Source organism: Charadrius vociferus, unplaced genomic scaffold (assembly GCF_000708025.1).
Source record: "Charadrius vociferus isolate BGI_N301 unplaced genomic scaffold, ASM70802v2 scaffold498, whole genome shotgun sequence".
NCBI lineage: Eukaryota > Metazoa > Chordata > Aves > Charadriiformes > Charadriidae > Charadrius > Charadrius vociferus.
In genome coordinates, this window is record NW_009649588.1 from 3694187 (window position 1) to 3721179 (window position 26993).

Consider the following 26993-nt stretch of genomic DNA (forward strand, 5'->3'; position numbering starts at 1 on the left):
TGTATCGGGGGTCCCTTGGTAGTATTATCATTAACTCGAAATTCTAGCAGACTTCTAGAATTTGAGCATAAAGATCTATAGTACCAATTTCCACCTCACGCTGCTTATCACTTTGTCACTAGCGGAAAAGGGTTCATCTTTTTGAGTCTTTAGACACAGTCTATTACTTCACAGGATGACATTACATCTTAGAATTCTGTCAGATATGTAAATAAGAAAATTGATTAGTTTTCCCACAAAGAATGATCTAACATAGTTTCTGATCCAAAGCAGTTTCAATCAGGTCAATTGTCTAAGGACTAAGGATGAAGAAACCCAAGTAAGGAACTGCATTTCCTCTGTTACAAAACCAAATTATTTCAGGGACTCGACACTTACCACCTAATGCATAACCACTCACTCCAGGAAAAGTATTTGCAGTGGCTGAATACCATTTTTTGCACATTATTCGAGTGGAAGCTAGAATCTACCCTTTCCTTTTTCAGGCCCTGATATCCCTTCCTGCCTGCTCCAGTGGTGAGGGAGGTAAGGTAGCATACTCCTCTCTTATCACCACACAGCCGGATCATAATTCTTACATCTTACATGCCGTCCAGCACACGGACCTGAGCCGTCATTCTTAGAAAGGCGCCCGGATCCAGCAGTGTAGTATAACTCGTAGATCATTAAGTAGAACGTGGTAGTTCAGGCCTGTAAATCACATTTTGTTTTTAACTGAGAAAGGTAAGAATGCATCCAAAACATAACGAAGAGTTTTCTGAAACTTGATTTCATGTCAGAACAGTCTAAATCCACAGAACGAAAATGTTCCATGGAGCTTAGCTACCTTAACTATCACATGATTTGGTTTGATAAAACTTCTACCTTTCTGCTCAGCACATATCAACAACTTCTTCATGCCTTCTTGTTTTAACTTCTGTAACTTACAATTTATAGCATCAGCAAAAAAGAACTTATTGAAGAAAATCTTTCACCCACACTAAAAAGGAAATGTTTCAATAATTTTATATTAACAATTTCATTATTAACTATATCATTCATAAAAAAATCAATAATCTGAGGTTGTTCTGGTATCCTCAGTTTATAAAAATGTTGAACTTTGCTATTTAAACAGCTCCAGTTTTAATGCCATGCCGAGAAAAAGATTAATAGTACGATATTTATAATACGTTTTTTTCACACTCTGCACACTCCTGGAGAAACATGACGTGTGCCTGTGGATGGCAGATTCTGGCACATAAGTGCCAGATAATAGGTTCGTTTGTGTTTGTTGGCTTTTTTTTTAATTAATTGGAATAATTTATTTTTAACTCTATTACTTTCACAGTGAATGCACCTTGCTATGCAAGAATTCCCTGTGATTTCAGGTGACAAAACTATGCCTATTAAGAGAGAGGCTCATCAATGCCATTTTCTAGATTATGCAGCATATTCTTTTACAAGTTTAGATGCAGTCTTCTAGATGGTATTCCAGACCACTAGTATTGAAAGACATGGTAGAAAAATACTGACAGGATACAAGACACATTCCTGAGCACATCACTAAATTTTACTTTTCCAGAAAACCACTTAACAAGGATGTGATTTGCTATGTTTTAGAATTGTACTTTGAAAGTCTAATTATTGATATCTAAAAGGAATGAGGATGGTAATTAAACACATTAGAAGTATATAAGCATGTGCTTTCCCTCAAGAATTGCCATTGTGAAACACCCTCTGGCGTAGATAGCAGCTGGGCCACAACGCTTCCCAAGGCTCTTGAAAAATTGCATGAAACTGCAAAAATGAATGAGGATTTACTGCTCATATCCAAGGGACCATATGGGTACTGTTATGCTAGACGTTCACTGTACATCCATCAAGGAATGATGGGTTTAATGATGTCCTTGCTAAGGCAATTTGTACCCGAGGTCAGTGGGTTAACTTTGAAATTGGGCAAACTGGAAGGAGGGGAATGAAATAGCAGGGCCACCTCTTAGCTCTCGGAGGTATATATTTGGAAAGCAAAGTCAATCAAAACCACAGAAGGAGCTTTAGCTGGCAGCTGAGACAATGGCAGAGAGACTTATCGGGAAATGCCAAAAGAAACTGATGCAGGGAAAGAAACTCATCTTAACACATGAGAGTTACTCTTGTGGGAACAAAAGACTCACCCTCCAGGTATGCATTTGACAGACGCTGCTAAAAATATTTTCAGGAAAAAGATGTGGAAAAAAATCTATGTTAAAAACAGTGTCACAGAAGTACTTTCAAAAATGAAGTAGTGCTGATCATTTCTTTTTATTATTTGGGATATCTAAAAGAGAGGTTGCATGTAATTGTCTTCTCTGGCTATTTCTAAATAGTTTAGAAATATTTGTTTACCAGCGGTAAAGAGGTGATGAGAAAAAGCAAATATTTAAAAATCAGATGTGCAGTATATACAAAGGCACGCAGGCCAGTTAGCGGTTGAAGAGATTATACCCGGCTATTTCCTTTTGAATACGTGACACTTTCAAGGCAGCACAATGAGGACATAAGTGACAGATTAAACTCGCTAGATGGAAATAGCAAAAGAAATGGACGTTTAAACATGAGCATTCTTGGAGCTATTATAGGTATCATAGGTATAATAGACTAAGCATAGCTGAGAATAAATATGAAGTTCATTATAGAGAACCAACAGAAGAGTTCATCACCGAAGCACATATAAAACTTCAATTTAAAACGAAAAAAAACTTCTTTACTAGGCACTCACTCAAATCAGTTTGGCCCAAATTCAGAGCTCAAATCACCAGACGGACATCAAATATTCTGGGGAGAGAGGAGGCTGATTACTTGTAGGGCTATCGGACTTCTGCAGGAATAGGAACGCATGCCATTAAGACGGTTCTTTTAACCCAAAGATAAGGCTTGCCCACGCTCCAGGCAGCCCTGTCGCTGCTTCTGCTCCGCAATCCCTAGTAAGCGGTATGTAATAGCACGTTTATACACTACAGATGCACCATTCCCTCTGTCAGAAGAGTTACTGCATCCAAAGGCACTGTAGAACATTTGAGTTGGGGTTTATTCCATTAGAAAACGGGATTTGGCATAAGAAAAATGGAATAGCAATGGAAAAATCTTTTGGGAAAAACTTTAAGTCTCTTTACTTTATGGCAAAGATGTATTTGCTAGTTTTTGAAAGTAAAAATTGCATTGGCAGCATATCAAAAGGTTTACATCTGTGAAAACGCTTTTATCACAAAATTCTGTTCTCACTTGAACAACCTAAGGAAACCGCAAGAACATTAGGCATTCGATGCTGAAAGCAGGTATTGCTGCAAGCGCATTGTTTGGCGTGCAGGAGACGCTCCGTGTACCGGCATCAGATTTTAGGTAACGCTTTGTGAAGACCACTCACCTGAAAAAAGAGTCAACAAATGCTAATTCTATTTCCAGAGGTCTCATTTCAATTTACTGATGCCGACAGTACAAAATCCTTATCAGTTGTCTAAATTCCTGTCAGTTTTTTGTCATTTACGGTGATCCTACAGCTTTTTGGAAGGGTTAATTCCAGTCAGCCAAGGAATCTACAACACATGGCTGGAGTGGATCAACACCTGCCTAAACGTCCAATATTTTCATCTGAAGATTTAGGGTTTTTTCTGGTTTGAAGTTTGTCAGAAACATTACACAAAACATGCATTTTCATGTTTTGCATTACTGCTCCTCTGCAGAGAGCCAGCACAAAGAGATGTGACGGGTCAGTCTGCAGGGGGTTGTGCAGTCAAGAATTTGTTACGTCACGGAGTCCCAGGTTCAGTCACCAGGACTAACACACAAAACATGACATGATTTTCATGTTGCATTAACTTCCTATATTTTTGTTACATAATTTTATTATTACACTTGTAATTTGTAAGAGATGCTCTAAAGACATTCGTTCAGATGTAGGATGACATTTAAATTTACATTTTTACATTACTTACATCAGGAAGGCACCACAGCCTGTACAATTTGGGCATCTTTTGGGGAATCAGAAGGGATTGTAAATATGCAAATTTAATAAACCAAACAAATAAAGGATACCGGGATATCATTTCAAGGAACAGATTCTGCTATGATCACAGGATAATTTCTATAATACATAATATAATCTTAGCAGAAGTGGGATCTTTTGTGGTTTCTGATGAAGATATACCATTATGTCACTCAGTTAAACATATTTGGCAATAACAACGTAGCTGATTGTAATATTTGTAGGATATTTGGGCAGCACAGTTAATTACTGAAGTATCATGTGAACTTCCCTTAGGGCAATCTGGAAAGTTCAAACAATAGAGTTAGCCTGTAGGCAACAAACTAAATTAATTAATGGTTATGCTTATGTTCCATACAGCAAGAGAAAATTCCAAAATACGTGCATCTTACATATTCTTTAGTATGAGGGACAGAAACAGAACATCACAGCTTTCTTCCCATGGCAGATGCCAAACTGCGTTGTTTGCATACTAGTGCCACCAGATCAGATAACGTCATTACTTCATGAGGGAGAGAAGTAATTGCCAAATGCCACAGTGTTACCTAAAGCGCAAAAGAAGAATCCTAAAGGGTAATATAATTCCACAAGTGCTCTTAAGGAGGGGTACTTCTGTTTAACTCTGCACTTCAGAGAGTTTTGGAGAAAGGCAAGATACGAAAAATCATTTAAATAAATAAATAAAAAACCCCTAATTCTAGCAAATAAAAGATTGGGTTTCTATACTAGGTTTACTGAGAAAATGCAATCCGTTTATAATAGCCATAAAAGGATCACATTTCTTCAGCAGCCATCAACACAGTCTCTGCCGCCTCGAAGAATTCGGCAGGGCCAGGAATATGGGAGGAAGTTGAGGCTGAGGTCACAGCCAGGAAGGTGTCAAGGATTTTGCCCACCAGTATGAGGAAATGGTTTTCCGTTGCAAGCCTGAGTGGGCTGTGCACTGATCTGAAACACAGCTCTCCAGAAATGAGAGTAGGGTTTATTATAGGCCTTTGCTTAAATTGCTTCTAATAAACCACACCAAACCGGCTTTTGGACAGCCCAGACACTCATTAGTACAACTAAGGAGAAATTCGACTTGTGAGTTCAGGTTTTTAGGAATACTGGAGTTTTTTCAACAAGAACAATCACTCGTGCTTATCTAGCAGCTATATGCAAGACAAAGTCACGGTCAAGTTCATTGTTTAAGTGGCATAACTAAATAAAGACTTACTAAAGATTTATGATGTTTAAATGACACGAAACCTCACCTCAGCCAAAGTATACCCTGATTTTGGCTTTGACAGGAATATTTGCTTCCTGTGGGAGATCATGTTCTAGCAACAGCCATGGACTGCATCCCTGGCTGAGCAATCTTGATAGAAAAGGATGGTACACATCGTGGAATTTTATTCTTGGATACTGGAAGATTAAACCAGAAAAGTCTCTTCAAGCGGATTTTTAATTTCAAGATATTTCAGTTGGTTGTTTTAAGAGTATTTACACATTTAACTGATTCAAATGCATTAAAAACTGTAAAACTGAGTGGCAATATTGTAACAAAATTGGACTTGTTTTTCTAAACCACGTTATATAGAAAGGTTCCTCGCTCCCATTTAGATCAGGAGTCATTTTGCCATTGGCTGTGACTGGGAGTAAGAGTAGGTCTTAAATGGGTAACAGATTGGAAGGACAAGGCTAATTAGTGATGTGAGCTAAGTATTTAAACATGAAGAGAAATGCTAAGACCTTTTTTACATTGTCATGCTGTGAAAAGCAAACCACCTCACATTTGGGATGCTTAATTCAATTTGTGTTACACTACTGATGATTATGAAATGCATTTTGAAGAGGTTTGTTTTATCTTCTCCTGTGAGTGCAGAAAACATAGAGACTTATTTTCTACATGAAAGTACAAATATAAGTAGAGAGGTGCTTCATGAATGCTATAAGAGAAAAACATCTACGATGAAAAGTAAAATTCAGGATACATTTAAGCAGATTTGAGAATTTGTTTTTACAGCATAATTTAACAGAATGGTGCCAACATTCTTCTTGGTTGAACAGCTAGAATAAAAAATGAAAACAGCATTTTCTCTTTATTTGACATTTCATGTATTTCTTTTACACTCATGCACATACACCTCACACATACATCTTCCTATTAGTAATGGACTAACTGGGGTTTTCCTTCATTATCATTTCAAATAAGAGAAATACGAGAGTAAATTTGACTAAAATTCCTGACAGAGTAGTGTTAAAAAAAAAAAAAAACCAAGATGGGAAAACTTTGCTGAGTATTCAAGTAAGTGCAGATACATAAAGCACTAGGTACGGCATTCTTGTGATCATTCCTAGCTCTTGCTCACATGACCTTCAAATATATCTGTGTGCCAAAGAAAAGGATCAGTGTAAATTTATTGCTCAACAATATTTTATGGGTCTTTTTTTCCAATCACGCGTGAAATTCCATTTCTATAGTACTACCAAATGACATTATGCCCTTCCAGAAGTGCTCTAAAGCTTAGTGATACAAAGTGCCCTTCTGGGCTTTGCTGACCTAGCAGGTTTTGCTTTCTAGTAAAAGTGCCTAACTGGAATACTTTGGACCCTTTATACACACAACAAACTGGCTTAAAAGGTGTTTCCTTTGGGGGATTTAGTAGATACTTAATTTTATGCTCCCATCTATATCCAGTCAATGTAGAATCAACATTAATTTATCGACATTGTTTCAGATTTTCATCTTACAACATATCTCTCAAATTTCGAGTTAATAGAAATAAAACAGGCAGTAAATCCATCCTTTTATTTTATTTAAGCCAGTGAGCTGTCTTCTGGATCTAATCTCAGTATTCACTTTACTTTCTTCTTATCTACTGTAAAGATATTGGAAATAGCTTAAGAGAAATAATGAAAGTACCATTAAACATATTATCTACATTGTAATTGCCCAAGGGACAAACTGGTAAAGTAACTGGAAGTCAACAAAGCAGTACAAAACGAAGTTGTTCAGATACACATTATATATGTTTTATATTTACCTTCATTTTTCTTGATGGTGAAATTTGGATTGTTGACCATTTCAGGAAGAAGACTGTACAGGAAATAATGCCCATTTTTAGGATCATCTTTGTCAATGGCACTAACAATCTGAATTACCTACAACAGAAAAAGCTCTCATTAAGTATTCACACTCCTGATAAACATACAGTATTGAAAAACCCATTCCATTCTATCAGACGCATTCTCATTTGTCTACGTGCCAGATTAAAAATGCTAATGTGTGATCTTGCAAGGCTTTTAGAGACCTCAGACTGAAAGTTTGGGGAAGAGGGACTGTATCTGGCCCATTTAGCCTCCTTCCAGAACAAGGAGGCAGAGGCAGGTACATGAGAGAGGCCAGTAACACCTGCTGCTGATTTAGGCAAGTAATAAATTATTATTCGGCAATAAGGAAAAAACTAAAATGTGTTTCAGAAACACTCATGATGCCTATGGTAGTCTTTCATTCATATGGCCATGCTTCTCACTGCACCAAAACGTGTAATCTTTCTTTTCTCCTTTCTCTCACCACTGTTTTTTACTTCATTGAATAAATACTATTTTTAAAATTAACTTTTGGTGTTAAGTTTTAGATGATAATTTATCTAATCTAAAAAAAGAATAAAATATCTAAGTCTGTATTTGGATATTTTCCTTAATTTTAATAAAACTTCGGTTATTCCTGTACTAGGAACATTGCTTTGTTTTAAAATAGCATTATTAACAAATGATTCCCAGAATAATGCAGGATACTAAGGTCAGAAAAGAAGAGAGTGTTTGGATAGTCTGTATAACTTTGAATAATCAAGTAACTTTGTATGAAGCACCTCATATGATTTATATGACCAACTATAGCATCTGCAGTGTATCTACCTCCATTTACCTCTTTTCCTCTAACTTTACTCAGAAAGATACTGCAGTTGATCATCTTCAAATCATACAGAGCTTCACAGGAACATGAAAGGAGGAAACATTATTTAAAAAAATACCATGTTTGATTTTTTTTTTTAAATATTTGGTGCTCAAAATACTTTTGGTTCCAAGTATTTTCCAGAGAAGTAGAAACAAAGACAACTATGGATCCAGATCTTGCACTCAGAGTTGAATTTCAGTGGTAGTTAGCTCATGCTAGATGAGGTTTGTAAGAAATTTAATGAGAATTATTGACCTTTCCCATGCCCATTGAATTCAATAACATTTTTGTCTTATGCAGTTATTTTTGTAATGCCTAAAGCAACTGACCAATAATTTCTTGGACAATTAAATTCAAATCAGGAATCACTACAAATTTCATTTTTAAGGAGTAGAGTAAAAAAAGGAAACATGGTCTGATGCTGTCCAACTTCATAGACTTATACGTTAAATTTTCCAAGCTTCAGTAACAAAATGCTAATAACTAATATTTTATACTTTTTTTTTCCACAAGAGAAATAACTATCAATCTCTATATGTTACATATACGATAACAGTCAATATCCCATTCTTTCTTCTATCTTCTTCAAGAGCGAAAGAAAGAATAAAATCTTACTAGATAACCACAAGGAACAGCATCAAAACATAAATATTTGAAATTATGTTTGAGCAGGTATTGATATAGTCATACAGAATTTGTGAGACAACCTAGGAAGGAGTTTGAGACAATTAATTCCTTGCCTAATCATATTCTGGACAGGTCAGATTTATTATCAAAAATTTACCCGCAAAAGTTTTAGATTGTTTAAATACCACATAAATAGATTCTTTTTTTTTCTTTTTTTTAATAACTGCATCTGCCAAGGTGGAAACCGTGACTGATAGGATTTCAAACACCTGTATTAGAAGAGATGGACAAAAAAAGGCCTAACATAGCTTTTGCTTAAAGCAATAGGTCTCCAATTTAAGAACTGCATAATCGATCCTGGAGAGATATGCAGTGTGAAAAAATATAAACAACTGAAAAACATATAAGCAGATGTTGTCTGTCCCACTGCAGAGACACACCCATTTACACATGTGTATCAGTTTGCGCTTTCTCTTTGCAGAGGTGGGAGGTACTCGACTCTCCACGGGCGTCGGGCACAGGGCTGGAGTAGGTACTAGTAATCCTGCATCACAGACAAGTGTGATTTAGAATAGAATCCCGAACAGGTACCTTTAGACAGATATATTTTATGATTGTTCCATTTTTCAAATGCTGCTAGAATGGGAAAGCAATAGGAAAAAGGATAATGGCACAGTGAAGTCTGGAAGGTCAACTGCACATAATAGGTGCCATTTATCAGATGGTTATGCAATTTTATCTCTACTGGCTACAGAACTGTTAATTCTTTCCAGCATTATGTAAGAGAGTTGAGTGTAAAAATTCACTCCCCTGTCTCCAGGTTTTCAATTAATATACCTGAAAGCCAATAGCCAAGAGCATTAGTAATATGGGTTTTCAGCTCACAGAAATTTTATGAAATAAGCTTAGAATATCATTTAGATTGGAAATTTTCAATGAATAGAAACTGGGCATATTCTGTGTCCTCCCCCTCCCCCAGAACCATAGATACCTCTTACTGTCCTAGAGAATTATATGTAAAAAATTATATTTCCATTCTTTCCATGCATTCCTTCCATTGTTTACCAAATCGTTCTTTCTCTGAAAATGCACCAAAAATTATATGCAGAAGACAGGCTTCGTGGAATGCTCCATTTGTTGTGTTACATGCACACATCAAGGAATTAAGAGTTAGTGTTCCCATAGCAACCTTATTTCTTTGTGCGTTTGCATTAAAATAAGCTCTTTAAAAAAAAAAAAAAAAGCCTGACATATATACAGTGATACAAAGCTGCTGTATCTTTTCCTCCATAGGGGTGAAAAAAGTCCAGTAACTCTCATTGCCACATTTTTTATTAGTATGCTGATGAGCATACTTTATTGCTCAGTGTTGTGTGATCACGTAACGGAACACTAGTGAAGTCATTTTCCAACTCCTAATTTGCACTCCATATCACGGTAGAGAATCTTCCAGGGCTGCCCTGCCTTACCTATCACTAGAGATGTTTTTTCTTTCCTAGTAATAACATGCATAACAAAGGTGTTCCAAAGAAAATTGGTCAATACCAGTAATAACAAAAACAAGAACTGATTTTTTCACTGTGTATCCATAAGGACTACAGAGAAAGTTAATAACCCTTTGGGTGTTCAGTCTTGAAAATTCTGAAATTCCTCCATGTAAAATTGCAACTTTGATGTTGTATTAAAAATTCATGCATATATTTGATTCTGTACATACATTTAGTAGAAACATAGTAAATCAGCATATTTTGCTTAACAAGCAGCTCTGGATTGAAATTAATAGTTAAACGATCCCCTAGGACAACTCGGCATTATAGTCTGCAGGTTGGTATTGCATTGCTACAAAGCCACAGATGCCTGAAATAGTATTTATAAAAGATTTCCAGTACAATCATAATGAATGAAGTAGAGGGATAAACAGCAATACAGAGTTCTTATCAATGTATCCTAACTATCTACGTGTGATTTTAATCGATGATACTGTTTAAAAGGCTTTCGCTGCAATGCAACTTAGCCTAACTTAGACTGGTTCCTTAGCATTAGCAAACCGTTCCCTACTTTTATTATAACTGTTCTTCCCACTCGGAAAAAAGTTTGGAGTTACATTGGTGTTCACGGTTATTTCTGGATTACTTTGCAGACTCGCAACACTATAAGCAGTAGACTCATCACAGCGCAATTTTAACTTTGCCTTTTCAGCTAGAGCCAGCCCTTCACTGCCTGAACCTGCATTTTGCCATTTGAATGAGCTTTGACTCTTCAGAGAGACAAAGATCTATCTTAAGATCCCTTCCATTAGAAAAAGCCAATTCTATTAGGAGGACTGAATAAAATAGAGACAAATTGCGAGAGACATTGTGCTCAGTTTTATATCGCTCTAGTTTGAACACTGGCCTGAGCACCGATACATCATTGTCTGCACTACTTAAGTGTTTAAAAATTTTGTAGCTGTGTTTTGAGGCAACAGCCCTTCACTGGAAAAGTCTGGGTATGGACTGGGGAACAGCGAGGGAGGCACTTTTCTTACTCAACAATACAGATGTTCTGCTATAGGAGTGTAGGAAATCAGTTCAGCTGGGCTGGAGGACAATCAACTGTACAGCTACAGCCAGCAAAACCGCGAATGTTCTGATGTAAGTGGAATTATGCAAAACCAGCAATAATGGGGAAAGGCATGAGCTGGTTTACGGTTCGAGGTACTATAACAGTACGTTCAGATCTTTTTCTTTTTTTCTTTGTAAAACCGACAAAAAACATTTCTGGCAACTTTCAGTTGTTTGTGAAAATGTGCAAGGGGCACACAAATACATTTCCTCCTCCTCTCCCTTTCCTCTCCTGCTAGCTGTACCTCTACTGTTAGAGGTAGGTTAAAGCAAAGAAAATGCATCTGGCAGTGTTATACATCAACAGTTTTTAATACATTCTGTCACATCACCAGCAGCTGCACTTGCCACTTGCAATTATATCAGAACCCAAAATAGAACACTTAGAAACCGAACTGGAATAGATGGTTCAATGTATTTAGGGGCTGCAAGTAAGGTTTCATAAAAGGTTCAAATGTAATCTCCCTTACGGTAATTCAGATTGGATTTAAACTTAGATTTAAGTTGAACTGCAAAAGTAAATAGATTGGAATACCATAACACAATTGCGCCTTTCCTGCGCATGTAACACTGAAGTTTAAACTTCAGAGAACTATCCGTATTAGGCTTTTGTTACTGTGTAGGAGAGTAGTGTCTTTCTCAGATTAGCTATTTCATAGCTGAGGCATATTTAATTTTTTGAATTCTACATGTTGACTGATTAATATGATTTCTTCCAAAAATTGAATATAGAATAATAAGCTAAAGAAAAACCAATCAGGTAGTGTAGCTCTTAAAATCTTTACAGGAGCAAATAGATAATTTTTGAATGACGACTTAAATTTAGAACCTAACCTTGGTGGTTATTCTGGACTGGTTACTGTTCCAATAATGGTATTTGTTTAAAACACAGAATAAATTGCAGGATCAGTGCCACCTCATCCATGCTGGCAGTCAAATATTTAATAACCATCTGTAAAGTTCACACAGGGATTCATGCTCAAGAGTGACATCTGCCATCAGATCAAGAGTGTAAAAGGTGACGGTAAGATGAAGAATATCATGGTTTAATGAAAGTCTTCCGTAAGTGCTTAAACAAAAGCCCCTTTTACCAGCTGACTCTTACTCTTATTGTTTTATTCCAAAATGAAATGTGAACGTTTTTCACCATCTCCTAAAACACTTGAAATTTGATAGAAATATCTACATACATATATTCAGAAAACACTGTGCAACACAGCTTTCTGATTTCAGGGAAGCGCACTGAGCCCTGGATCAAGGTATCCTCATTAGAATTCAATACATCCTAGAAAATGTAACTAGTCAGCATCTGAAATCCACCCTGAGCTAAACAGAAATCCACTCTGAGCTAGAACAACTTAAATACCAACACTAACATAACTGTCTGCCCATAAGGGCACATTTCAATAATCTGCTCTTCAGCGGTTAGAGAGAATTCTCATTTCTTAAATGACACATTTTTGACACCTTTTTAATAAACAAAAAGGGGTGCTAGAAATCAAATCATCTTCTGTAACAATCCAGTCATGGCAGAGGTAGGTTGTCATATACTACTACATAGGTTGTCATTTAAATACTCCTAAAAGAAAATAATTTCTAGTTCTATTGTCAGGTAACCTTCTTGGGAGAATAGTGAATTTAATGCCGAACACCCACATGAGACACAGGCATAGTTGGATTAACGAGACTGGTGTCATGCTGTCAGCTGCTGTTTATTTAAATAAAATGTCACAATCTAGAAATAAATTAGAAAGTTTAAAAACAGTGAATTGTAACATACAGTGTTTCTCAAACTACTTACAAAGTTAAATCTCATTTACACTGCATTACTTTCTAAAAGTCTGTACATTTTCTGGAATCTTTATTTTGTCATTTATGTGGCATATGAGATACTCTTCCCTATTTCTGCGCATTTGTGCTTCAAAATGGATGCCTTTTAACAAATCTCTTTCATTTTCTTTGAAAACGGCTATAGAGGTTATTTCATCTTGCAGAGTGTTGTGTAAATTCCTTTGCCAACCCTTTTATTTCATTAAATCAAGAAGCAAATAACCTGTTAAGTCTTTTTTTTTTTTGTGAAGTATAACAAAAACTTGAACTCTTCTCCAACACCCCGTCCCTCTTTAGATATTTTACATACAGTTATGATTCACTTGACTTTCCATCAAGTTCTGGTTTGCTTTCTTGGTTTTTTTTTTGCAATTGTCATAGAGAAGTGAGGAAGAACTAAATAGACAGAGATTATAATTGACATATGGGTAAAGGGAAATAGTTTTATTAAGTGTTTCTTCTAAATTATACCTGGGACCAGTTGCAATATAGTTCGATAACTGAACTGGAATTCAAGTTGGATGATACGTTTACTTATTAGCACACATGAATCTAAGAAGTGATGAGCTCCATCAAACACAGTGGAAACAGCAGGAGCTGAAAGCATTTTTTCTCAGCATTTTTTCTGGATATTGTCCCAAGATACCTATCTTTAATTTAAAAGCTATACTTCCAAAAAATATGCATATATATAAAGAGATGTACCACAGAATAGGATCATAGGTTTATCTTAAATGAATGTTAAGAGTTGTTAGCATGCACACATAGGCACATATTTGGGGAATAAAGATAAGATAAGATGACGGGGAGAAACTGCAGCCCGTTCCCACGCACCAAAGTACACAACATAAACCCACGGAGGTACTCACTTGTCCAGGCTTCCCATTCTCACATAAAAAGGCTTCATGCTCTGATGCAAACTCAGGAGCGTTATCATTTACATCAAGAACTTTGATAGCAACAGGCACCCGGGACACTTGACTGTGGTTCCCTACGGAAAGAAATGAAAGCACAGAAGGTCAGCGTATAGAACGTGGGACTGGTGCAGAAATGCTCCCAGAGGAACCACACCCTTCCCGTCTTCTGTCCTTGCTTAATTGCGTTGTCTTATCTGTAACGGATCGTAGAGTTGAAGCATGAGATAAAGAAGGATGGCCAGTATTTTATGGTTGAAAAGAATAAATAGATCCCTACTGCAAACAGCATTTGTTGGAGATTAGCTCAATGAAGACCTTTCTTGGACTAAATTGGTAAGATTTTTCTTTGATGAAGTTTGTATTGTTTTATTGATAAAGTCCATTATACATGGAAAAGGGAAGGCTGTAAACAGCATAGATTTATTTCTTTGTTTATCTTTGGCAGAGCACAGAGCATTTTACTCTATTAGTTGTTCTGACTGCACATCTATTATTTCTTCATTACAAATACGATTAATGCGGAGACCCACATTGTGAGAAAGATAGATGGTAGATTGACATAGGGAAAACTAGATAGAACTTTGGACTATTAAAGGTCTTTGATTCATCTGCCACTGACCAAAAATATGACCTGTGAACTTATTTCTTCACTGAAATAAAGCCTCATTATTTATAATATAGAGCTATTTTGCATAAAAGTATTTATCACCGTACAGAGTAGAATAACCTTGTTAAGCTGTAAGGAAAGAAAAGCTAAACCAACAGTGCGCGTTCTACTTTGAGTAGATTTCACAGTCAGTTTCTGATGTCTTTCCTTCAATTCAGTGTAGCTAATTTATTTTAAGAGATTATTCATAAATATTTTAGATTATTTTTCCCCCAAGAGCAGAAACATGAATTCAGTTTAAACTGAGGCGGCAAGCTGATCTGATGAGTTTAAAACACTGCTCTGGAGCACGTGCATACCTCTACAAGTAACTCAATACCAGTTTCAAAATCCATCTCTTAGTATTATTTTACAACCATAGTATTTTATTTTGTTTATATCATCAACAATTTGAAGAACTGCACACTGCGAATTAAACTCTGGGTCTGACTTGTAACTGAACTACATGCTTTTGCCTAAATTATTACTGCAGGGGAGAAAGCTGCTACCGTAAGTCATGGTATCAACTTACTCGCAGTTGTTGTGACAGCTGAGCGGCTGCCCACAGCTGTCATCAGTCCCGGGGGGTTCTGTTCTCTGGCAACAGAGAACCGGCTTAGGGGGAGGCGGGAGAGAAGTTCCTATTGCCTGGCACTCAGTGCACCTCTCCCAACACGTGTCTACAAAGCAGAAGTAGGTTATGCTCCAGCAGTGGGCAGGTAGCAACTGGTGGCAGCCCTACAAGTGGCAGAGATGATTAACGGAAGAACAGATATATACACTGTATTTTGTGGGGTTTCTATCGAAGTTAACTGTGTTGTGTCCATCAATGTTAATTGTGTTGTAACCTAATCAAACTCTAGCTCTTGCATCCCTTTTTCCCCCTTGTACGCTAAAGACAGCCATATTATTTGAGGCTCCACCCATAAACCTAAATGTGTAGGTTTCAATTGCTCTACTAAAATTACTTTGAACTAGCCTAAAAGGAACTATTTCAGAAGACACAAAAGCAGGCTATCACTAAATGTACTAGTGCTATAAACAAAGCCTCTATGTCTGCTGGATAGCCCAAGAAATGAAAATTCCACCTGTATAGGACATGGAAGATCACAAGACATGAGACTTTACATGCTTTCTATTGCAAGGAGTCAAAAGTTTTAGTTCAGAAGGAAACATGTTACAGAAGAAAAAGAAATCCCCACCAAAAAATTATGAGTGATATTTATGTCCATTTTGCATCATATGATCTTCCCTATTAACAGGTGAGGTGGACACTTATGCCATGAAATAATAATGTATTTGAAATCAAGTAAAAGTTAATAGGCAAATCATGAATCTCAAACATTTTAAACCCTTTTTTATCTTAACTTGATAAAAATACAGACAATGAATCTTGAGCTTATCAGAATTCTCAGCACTAGTGTCATATTTAAACGCTAAAGATTTACTTTTATCTAAATTAATGAAATGATGGCAGTTCAAATTTTAAAGACATTACAGGGAAATGTAATTAATTAGATAAGCTTCTAAAGAAATTATTCATGTCCCTTGTGACTGTCCCCAAAATGTTTGTCTTTCATCAGAAATACAAACATTACATTTAAAGATATTATAATTAGAAACTTGATGAGAATTCATTTAAAAAATTAATTTACTAAACACAAGAGAGACCCAACTAGTTTGGAAACCTCCAAACAAGGGGATAGCCACCGCCTATTAGGGTTCTTGTGACTGCGAGGAAATTTATTGTTGAGAAAGAGAGAGAGATGGAGAGGGAATTTTATCTCCTGCTTGTACTGCCCACCACACTGAAGACATTGCATTATTTTGTTAGTGCGAACTTTTCAATGAAGTTTCACTGTATGCTAAGTGTTTTCCCTGTAAATAAAACTCACCCTGAGCATACCTATTCAAACAAATTAAGGAATCCTCACGAAGCCAATCCAGATTTCACTCATGGATGAAAACTCTGTCAAGATGAAATAGCTTCATCTGTCAATTTTCATACTTTTTATGTCTGCAAACTTCTCAGTGGTAAAACACGTACGCAGAGGATGTCCCTCTCAAGTTTAAAACCACCCCCGTTAGCAATGCCCAAGATCCTTGAACTAAAAGTAGAAAGTGATGGAAGTGGATCCACTCTGATCCACAGAGAGCACAAACTGTTACGTCTGCGTGGGCAAGTGTCCTCCAGACAGCCGGCCTTCCTACTGATGGGTGTCCGATGCTCAGAACTTCTCCTCACTTGTATGAATGGAGAGCCAGTTCTTTCTAAAGGAGTGACAAAAACGAGGGTTTTTTTCTTTGTTTGGGTTGGGCTTTTCCCCCAGTGAAGCACCAGTCAATAGAATTAAGGGAGACCGAGTCTTCTTGCCTGTCCCACATAGATAGCAAGACTGATTGCTTGGGTTCCAGTCAATTATCCTACGCAAAATCCTAAGAGTGCAAAGCTAGAGACTCTTTCTCTAAGGAACTAACCGAATTTGTAAAAGCTTCAGCACCTGTATTTATTGCGACGCACAGTTTAAAAAGACCTACCTTGAATCTTGCAATACAAAGGTATCATTAGGACTGTCACTTGAGAAGCAAGGGCTTGGTTTGAAAATTTAGCACCCTGAGGTGCAAGAGTAAAAAATATTGAGAACATTTCCACTAGCCTAGTTTACCAAAACTCTTTTCAGAGCAAGGCTGCACAGAAGCACTTAGTTTTTAATTTCAAATACATTCAATTGGTCATCTGCGGTCACCGCTGCCACAGCACGGCGTGTAGCTGTAAGAAACACATATGCAAATCGTGTACATCATTTCCTAGAAGTACAGCTCTTTTCTGTCTCTGCTGAAGTCTCAATTACTGCCCACAGTTCCAAGAAGCAGTAGCCTGCCGTAGGTGAGCACAGCACACCCGCACAGAAAGGGACAGCTGAGACAGGTCTGAGGAAAGGATGACTCAAGGTAAAGATAACTAGTGGAACTTACTGGCGATGATAAATACATTTCCAAAAATAACGGGAAGTCCAGCTGAGTTCAGAAATGCATACTGAAAGGTTTACAAGAATTATAAGGACCTAAAAAGCTCTTCTGCTTTTCTCCCCAGTCCTCAAGAATCTATTGGAACATTAAACGCTTGAAACACACACCTTGCTGGTACTCATCTTTGTGTGACATACCCACTGAAACTTCCTCGGGATTAAAAAAGGCTGCAGAGTTTGAAACAGAAATGAAGAGATAGGTGAGATAATCAAAGTCAAACCCAATTATCAAGCCATTTTGTGTCTCCAGGCCCGGACTTTTGGAGGCGACAGACCCCCACTAGTTCTTATTGTGATCAACGCGTTCCTTCCTTCCGGGAAAAACCCTCCGTATCCCAGATGGGTGTGTGCCATTGGCAGTTTGTAATGCAAAGCCCTAAGCGTTGTTAACATTGTTACTGCATGCAACAAGTAATATTAGGAGTAACTAGAGCTTATAAATCAATTTTTTTGGTTTTGTGCCATAACTAACAGAACATAACGCAGCTATTCAGCTCCCATAAACACTGAAACCCTTCACAAACATGCTCAAAACACTTCTCCACTCTCTCTTCTTGACAGATAGACGTACAAGTGGTCTTAAAGAGCAGTGGCCTTTAAGAAAGAGAATCATTGGCTGCACAAAATTAAGTTCATCATTTAACCCAAAGAAATCCAGTTTAATACAGTTTTTCTTTATATAATTAAATCATCCAAAATCACTTCAAGGTTCTCTTTAAAGTCATAAGCTGTCTTGCATTTTAACTAAAATTAAGTACCTGAATAGAAAGTAGGCTCCTAGAAAATAACACATCTTTTATTATTATTATCATCACCACATGGCTTGGAAAGGGCTATTTCATGCTTCTCTGATTCAGTGAAATTTCTACTATAATAATATTTTAAATTAGAAGTAGAGGAAGTCCTAGTTCTAACAGGGAAATCAAAACAAAATCTGAATCACTGACTTAATAAAAACAACAGCACTTGGTTTACATCCTTTATATTTCAAACTACTTCGGTTGTATTTTAACAGATCCATTCCCCACGACTTTATCAAGGTTTTATCTGATGACTTGACTAAGATAATCTACATGTAGGACAAGTTTATATCTCCTGTTAGGGCTTATGTTGTTGTTTTCTTTGTGCAATCCTTTACCTATATAATAACACAGCTTATAACATTTTTTTTTTGCCATCTAAAACTGACAAATCTAACTTCAAGAAGCCTGAGAAACAGAGATGCTCTTGTGAAACTGGAATTTTATTTATGTTGAAGTTTCACTACAGAAATCGCAGGTTGCAGCAAATACTGTGATTTTTCTGAAGTGTTATGTCATGATCTGTTTCAAGAGAGACCGAGTGCCTGAAACTGACGCTGAAGTCCTCAGGAAAAGACATCAGTAATGGGCAATATTTCTGTTAAACGGAATAGAACATAAGCTATTTCTGAATCAAGATAAAATTCAAGCAATCAAACAAAAAACCCAAACGAGATTGGTCATCATGAAGAGTTAGATCCCTCTTGAAATTCTTGTATTTTTAAAGGATGAGAAAATACTAAGGGTTGTAGAATATCTATAAAATGAAATAAACATATCAGTGCATAGCAGAAAGGCTTCCGTACAAGTTGCTAAGACAAGAAACAAGCACTGCTTCAAAATTCATGCCCCATTTATATTTATTTCAGCACGCCGGAACATATTAGAGGAGTGCAGATTGTGGTGAGTCTCTGCGTGTACATGTGTGTGGGAGGGAGGCAGAAAGAAAAAGATGTGAAACAGATTTCTTGGGTTTGTTCTTAAGTCATTCTCTGGGAGGAAAATAATAATGGAGTTGAAAAGTTTCATCTCCTTTCAGTAGATCACTTGCTTTATTTCATTATGGTCTCAAGAAGAAAGACGAACAAGTCAATAGCAAAGCTACGTTACGGTCTATTTTTCTTTCCTCACTGATAGACTGTCACAAGTTTAAGCAAGGACTTGCTCAACATCTTCCACCTCCTTCATTTTTGTCCACTTTTCTACCTCTCATCGCCATAAAAAAGATGTGAGAGTCTGGCAAAATGCCCGCTTCCCCAGGCTGCCGCACCTGCAGAAGAACCATACGTACCCGCTAACCAGCTGCAGTGCCCGGAGTGCATTTCAACGCGTTTCCTGCAAAGGAGGACAAGGAGGAGGGGAAACTGAGGACACACTACATTTCCCACTCCTTGATTTCAGAGCTGCATTTGTCGTTAAGAGGTTTCCAAAGTTCAGCAGCTCCGTCTGTGAGGAGGTGACTAAGCGAGGCCACACACGCCTACCTGTCGTCAGCGCACAGGATGTACAGCGCGAGACTAAAGAGCAGATTATTCTTTCAGGTTGCTGACAATACCAAAAGAAAAAAGAAAGAGTAAAATTTCTGTGAGAGATGCACAAGCCGTGCCAGAAAATGTAAATTAAATAAAGCTATATTCTTCAGGCCCTTTTTAGATAGTTTTCACTCACTTTCATTTTTGGTGGGGTTTTCTTTTTTTCGCATTAGTACATGTATGACATAAACATTATATAACAGAGCCCAGAACCGATAAGAATTTTGACTCAATTACCTAAAATTTGCAGGAACATGAAACATATCTGCAAAAAGACCAAACAGATCTTTTTTTTTAATCATTGACATTCCACTTAACCCTGCACTGAGTTCTTTGCTCGCCAAAGTAATGTAAACAGACTATGTAGGTATGAACTTTTCTCTTTCACTTCAAGGCCTCATACAGCTTCTACTGACGTCAGTCAGATCTATTCTGCTCTGGAAGTTTAATTTAGTCCTTGTCCTTAATATTACATCATCTATTTCCTAAATTTAAAATAATTTAACACTTAAAATGTAAATATAAACATTAAAACAGGGACTTCAGCTGGGCACTTTGTTAACTTTGGAGTTTCAACACTGATTTATAAAACTTGATAATCAAATTCTATTTTAAAGACATTCGTACCTTCCTTTCATACAGATACAATACGTATTGATGGAATGAGTTAGCCCTTATTTTCCTCGTCTGAGGGCAGGCTCTAATTTGACATTCAAATGCAACCTCTTTGTTATTCTTCATACCATTACGCCGTGCAGTTATGCAGCAGTCTAAAAAATAGTTACTCTGTAATTACCTCCGATACTCTGTGAACTGAAAGATCCGTTTGCAAAACTGGGAAATGTTTGTAATTTTTTGCAAAGTATCAGATTATGTTTGGGGTATACGTATGACATTGTCTTGTCTGAATGCACAGACAGATCAAAAGGGGCTGGAAAGGCAAAACTAGATTGGAAAAGCAAAACATCCCCTCAAATGTAGTTTACATTTGAAGAGGGTCTCTTCTACCGTAACCCTGGTTGTAAGGGAAAATCAAAAGACACTGCTCTGTTTAAATTTAGCCATGCATGATAAGAGAGAAAAAGTCATCTGCTGCCGCAACGTGATCGAGAACAGTAAGCGAGCTGTAATTTTGTCCTTGAGGGAGCAGAGGATGCTGAAACTAATTCTTCTCCGCCTTGGAGCTGGAATGGCACGGGAAGCACAGGCAACCCCCACCCCTCTTGCCACCGTCCCCAAACCCCAACAACCCAGAAACTGAAGGGTTTCTGGTTATTATAAATCACTTTGAATGGCGGTCTCCCTTTAATCACAATGTTTATGCTGTGCAAAATCCACCTTAGTGTCACAGATTCCTATTCATTTTCATGGACTCCAAAACACTAGAAGATACAGCAGGTATCTTCTGTATCTTCTACATCTCTGCCAGAGGTAGTAGGTAACACGGGAGCACTCACCACATGGAGTTACGTATCGCACAAGGGGGTGATCAGCCTGCACGGGATATGCACTAGGAACCAGAAGGGGGGATATTAAATCAGGGGGAACAAAGGGACGGGATGAGGCTGGAAAAGAGTAAAAGGGGCATCCCGATCAGAAACTCTAGCGCTTTTCAATAGTGGAGTAGCAGTTACGGGGACTTGTCTCTTGTCAGAAGCTCTGGACGCAAACAGCACGTCCTTAGAGGCTGTTCTTCCGCATATCTAATTTTGACCACAGCGAGCTTTATATTCATAGTGACACACAATCAAGATATATGTGACACATCAATATGAGTAAACAAATACATAATTCAAAATAAATTATTAGTATAGCTGCTTGAGCGGGTTGGATTGGAAGCGGCTATAGTCATGTCAGGCTTATGACAATGAAAACAATTCTGTTTTATTCCCAGATCCTAAGTAAATCCTTAAGGGGAAAAAAAAAAGACCAAAGTGCACTGCCAACATCTTTCCACCCACACGCCTATCCAGACACCAAACCGAAACAAATGCTGGCAGAAAACAACCTGTATTTCTGATAGAGTACTGTGCTATTGAGCCTTATCCGTCCCTCCCGAGGATGCACGGCAGGCTGCCGTTTGCAGTTCTGTCACCTTCACTAAATGAACTGTGTTACATATTTCAGGGGTGAATTGTTATGAGTGCAAAAATTAAAAATACGCTTTAAGTTTTAGCAACGACTAGCAGTGGACTAATAAACTATAAAAAAAGACAACCTAGAAAAGTTTGAAGTTATACAGTTACATTTTTTTTTCAATAATCAATGTAAATTAAAAAAAATAATGATACCTAACTTCAAGGATAAGCAATAGCAAAACAGCATTTGTAATCTCTGGAAGCAGCTGCAGCTAGGAAGCACTATTCTACAGACCCATCATTTTAGAAAAGGCCAATGTCTACTAAAAGGTTTTGAAAAAAGTTCTTTCTGCATCCTCGTGGCAGCTACCAATCAGAAGGAAAAAAGGGTTAAGAAAACAGGGAACCACAGAAAACCATAGAGAACCTCATCTTTCTGTTACCTTTATTGTATACAGTAACAATAATAGCGGTGTGATGAAGTGCTACTAAATCTTTACTTCTTGCGGATCACAGCACCACAAACGTAATTAGGTTTCCAGATTTTCTGAGGCGGTGTAATGCCTTAATTGTTGTGAGGAAGTTACAGGTTTTCATGTTTCAATATAACAATGAGAAAAAATATCCAGAAAATAATATGGTGCCATTAAGTGACAGAAAAGGATTTGCCGTAAAAAATAAACCTGTGAACAGGCCGGAAGAAAACTGATTGAAGAAAAGTTTTAGGACGCAACAGATGTAGCAGAGCAGGATTTGCTGCTGTGTTGCTCAATTCCAGCTTAATCAAGGGAGTTGCGCTAGCATAAAACAGTCAGGAATCCGTCCCACACTTTAAAGCAATTATATTGTTAATATGCTAATACATCATGCATATTAAAATGTTATAAAATATTGACTTAGATAAGCAAGGTCTTATTGTCAATTATAATCAGCTATCAAATTTTGCAATGACTAGCAGCAATAATAATAACAGTACGCAGAGCGATTGAGAACAAGATGTCTGGAATATTTTGATTTTTACATTTTAAATGAATTTGTGACTGAAATAAAATAATAGCTCAAATGAAATCCCTCTCTTCCTTACTGACAGACAAAACACCAAAACGCTTTAATAAATTGTTTTTAGTAAACAAAAATTTATTATAGAAGTATTCAAATGTCTATTTTGTGAGCTCATATGCCTTTCTGGGACTGATTTTCCTAATATTCCAATTTAATTACTCTTATGTTTCCTTCCCAGACAAAATATTGCTGGATATGCTGGATTTGAATGAGGTTCTACGAGTTTAGCATCAAACCATTCTTACTTGCATACCTTCGGCAATAAGCAAAAAGATCTCCCTATATCACTATGTGCCTTTAAAAAATCCTCTCTGTTTTTCAGCCAGAAAATACTGTCGTTCTTTGCTACCCAGCAACTTTACTAGAAGCCCAAAGCATGCTACTCTGATATAGAGTCTTTAGTCTAGAAATTAACGTGCTTTAAAAAGATTGACTAAAGCAATATTCAGTTACAAACCTCTACTCTGACCTACTCTCATGCTTCAGCTTCATGGAACCAACAGCGGAGATTTTAGATAGACACATCCCGCTTAGAAGTACACGAATTCCACTTATCCAACTAGATGAATACTACAACGTATTTTTGAGATTAATCATATTTTCTTCAGAAATTCTAATACAAATGTTCCAAGTGCAGATGTCCAATTGTTAGTTGTGCAGTTTAACAATGCATTAATTTGGCTAATATGACAGGTACATATCCCTCCAGTTTCCTCCAAGTAATTAACAAACATACTTCACAGGAATTAGTCAAGTACGTTTTCACTAATGACCCCTGTATTCCTTACTCGAATCCTTATCTGTCTTGTGCCCCAGAAAGCCTTATTCCCTTCTAAAACACCACCTAGTATCCGCACCTTTTGTGTTTTAAGCTTTGAACGGTGTTGTCAATTCCAGGACGTTTTTGTGAAATCAGCATTTGCAAGGCCAGAACTCGGATGCCCAGCCCGGCTTCAGAACGCCCTGAAACCAGAACTGAAAGACGTTAGACTCTTCATGCAAATCTCTCTCCTTTTGCTTGCCATAATTATGTTTATTACCTCCTCTGACATATTTTTTTTTTGCACTGAATTACTCGGATGCTTTATTTACAGCTGCTTTACATGCTTTCCTCTGAAATCAGAGGTTGTTAACTTCTACTCAGCATCCCATACCCAAATTTTAATGCTTGCTCCTGAACTACTGAGACCATTTTATGTAGAGATTGCTTCATAAGAACATTCCATTGAGCTGTGAAAAACACTACTAAGAAAGTTAGTGATATGTCTCAACGAACTTTCATAGCTGAGAGCTGCAAACGAGCTTGGCGTGATATACCAGCCCTCCACTGACCAATGGCAAATGCTCTGCGACCCATCAGAATCCATGGAGTTCTGCGTAACCCTGTATTTACGTGCAAATGAATAAGAACTACCTTACTAAATTCTGTGCTTCTGTGCAAAAGTGATGGATTATCTAGTTTGAGTTCCGCTAAGCCTGAGAAAAAAGGGTCAACCAAAAAAGGTTAATATTCCAGAGCTTCTGCTCTTTAAACCTCCATAAGGGCTTATTTCCCTCTCTTTCTAAAACTTACCGAAATGTACTCAGCCCTAAATTAGAGGTAATTATATGATGCACCAAAGTATCTTCCTAAAATGTTAGAATTATTGCTAATAATGCCTATAGTCATTTTTACAATAAAAGGCTAAATAAAATTAAATAAATGAAAGCATGAGCAAAGGTATTCATGGCATTAAAAAGCACATTGTAGCTGAAGGCTTATTCTGAAGAGTAATTATGGCTCTCTTCCGTTTTAATTAGTGTCCTTGTATTTTTTAAAGGAATATACAATATAGATAACTTTAGTAGAGCATGTGCCGAGTGATGATTCAATTATTGTATTTATACTCTTGGTAAACCATAAAGAGTCTTTCTGGCTTTCTGCCCTTTCCCATTAGGTGATAAAATTGCCTCATACTTCTTCATTTCTAAAGAATGCAGTTGGGATGGGTAATTACCTTTGTCAGATAGAGCCCACAGCTTTGTCCTTGAGATTCCTACGCTCTATGCCTGGAAAAGGTTTCTCGTGGTCAAATCCCCATTTCCATTTCAAGATCTCGTCTATATTTTCATCTGTTGCTCGGACTGATAATTCACGAGAATTTCTACTCGTTGTGGCAGTTGCGGCACTTTGCCAAGTCCCTGGCAGGGGGGCAGCCAGCCACTGCTATGCTTTCTGTTTGGCAAGCCAAGCTGGGTACCAAGAATCATTTGACAAAGCAGTCAATCGCAATGAAAATAATAGCTGCGTGACTGCAGTGCCTGCAGAATATGGAAAGCAGAAATTCCATTAAACCCCTTCATTCAGAGATTGAACACTGGGCTAAAAGCATTGCGGTAGACTAAGAAAAATACCCTCTCCCGGCCAGTCCTGCACTGGCTCTGGAACTCCCCAAGAGACGGACTTGTTGCGTGTCTGGGCATGTGATGCCCAGAGTGTGAGAAGAGGGAGAAGTTTTACAAGAGCCCCCTTGTAACCTGACGCAACAGAGCAAAGGGCGCACACTTCCGCTCCGTGTTTCCCGTGTGCCCGAAGAGGCTGGAGGCTATGCTAATGACCAAAGGACCGGGCTAGGCTCCACTGTGCTCCCGGTACTGCCTCACACACCCTAACGGAGATTCGACCTGAACGCCGTTGCAGTCTGAGGAATGCGGTGCTGCGCAGCGTCATAAGAGGGCCAGGAAGGAAATACAATCCCCGAGTGGCCCACTCAATGTTATGGCAGGTGAAAGAAAGCCTGGGGACTTTAAAGGGATCATTATTTATTGTCTTTAAAGTTTATGAGCCGTGGTTTCTGTTATTTGTTGGTGTGTTTTTCACAAATCTCAGAGGCTGCCAACTGGAATACGTTTAGAAGTTTTTTCTTGTTGAAATCTACGGTATCACTCAATGCATTTCTGCTACGTAATACCCAGATTCTGGAGAAAAGGATTACCTCACTTTTTCAACGGAGAACTCCAGATAAGCATTGCTAATAGCGAATGCATTATAGCATACTTTTTGTTTTCTGATATTCACTAGAATCCTGTATCTCAAGCAGATCTCAGCTACAGTTTAGGAGGGATGAGTATGCAAATATCGGGATATTCCTATTTAAATTGGAGGGATGTTGTGCAGTTAAATTATGCCTAAGTTAAAACAGCTTTTCTGGGATAAGTCTTTGCTTTGGTTTCAAACTACATTAGCTCTCCATTTATTACTGCTTTTGTTATATCAATTAACCAGCAATGACTGAAGTATAGGGCATTTCCTCAGTATTAATGAGGCACAAAGTGAGGATGCTGGAGAAATATCTGCAATGTGGCTGTTACCGCCTTTAGAAGATGGAAATGGAAATCCATGGTGCTCGAGGCAGAAAGAAGATAGAGTTTAATTATTACATGCCTTATACACGTATGACAATCTGAGAGCTTGAATCATCAGTGATTCTGAACTCCATTCAGAATGTGTGCAAACTGTAGCAAAAATGTTCTAATAAATAAGTAATGGCTATTTGATTTTCTTTTAGTAGCTGAGTAGCATCGACAACACGCAACTCGGTAAGTACTGCACAACTTGTTCAGGGAACAGAGAATACTGAGGAGGTTAGCCCAGCCTGAACTCTGCTCTGCTTCACTGCCCAGCAAAATTGCTAAGCAGTTAATGCAAGCAACACGAGCCCGTCAACGTGAACAGTAGCTACAGCTATAATTGTAACTTATACAAACTAAAAAATGTATTTGTGCGCTCAGATGAATGGGGTCGCGTATGACTATAAGGATCCCGACTTTACTACATCTTACTGAATGGCAGAAAATTCCATTTCAAAGAAGTACCAAAGAACCAAAGATGTGATGAGCCTTTGTACATACAGAAAAGATGCACCAAAAGAAACGTCTGTAAGTTGATC

At 37.6% G+C, this 26993-nt stretch overlaps 1 protein-coding gene across 1 annotated transcript in view; it reads right to left on the reverse strand.

Annotated features, from left to right (window-relative positions):
- Positions 1–26993, reverse strand: part of CDH8 (cadherin 8, type 2) — a 152005-nt gene that overhangs the window by 20769 nt on the left and 104243 nt on the right. Inside the window, exons 9-10 of the mRNA XM_009890390.1 lie at positions 13870–13991; positions 7027–7144 (exon numbers count right to left, since the gene is read on the reverse strand). Coding sequence (XP_009888692.1) covers positions 7027–7144; positions 13870–13991 — 240 coding nt within the window. The remainder of the gene's footprint in view (positions 1–7026; positions 7145–13869; positions 13992–26993) is intronic.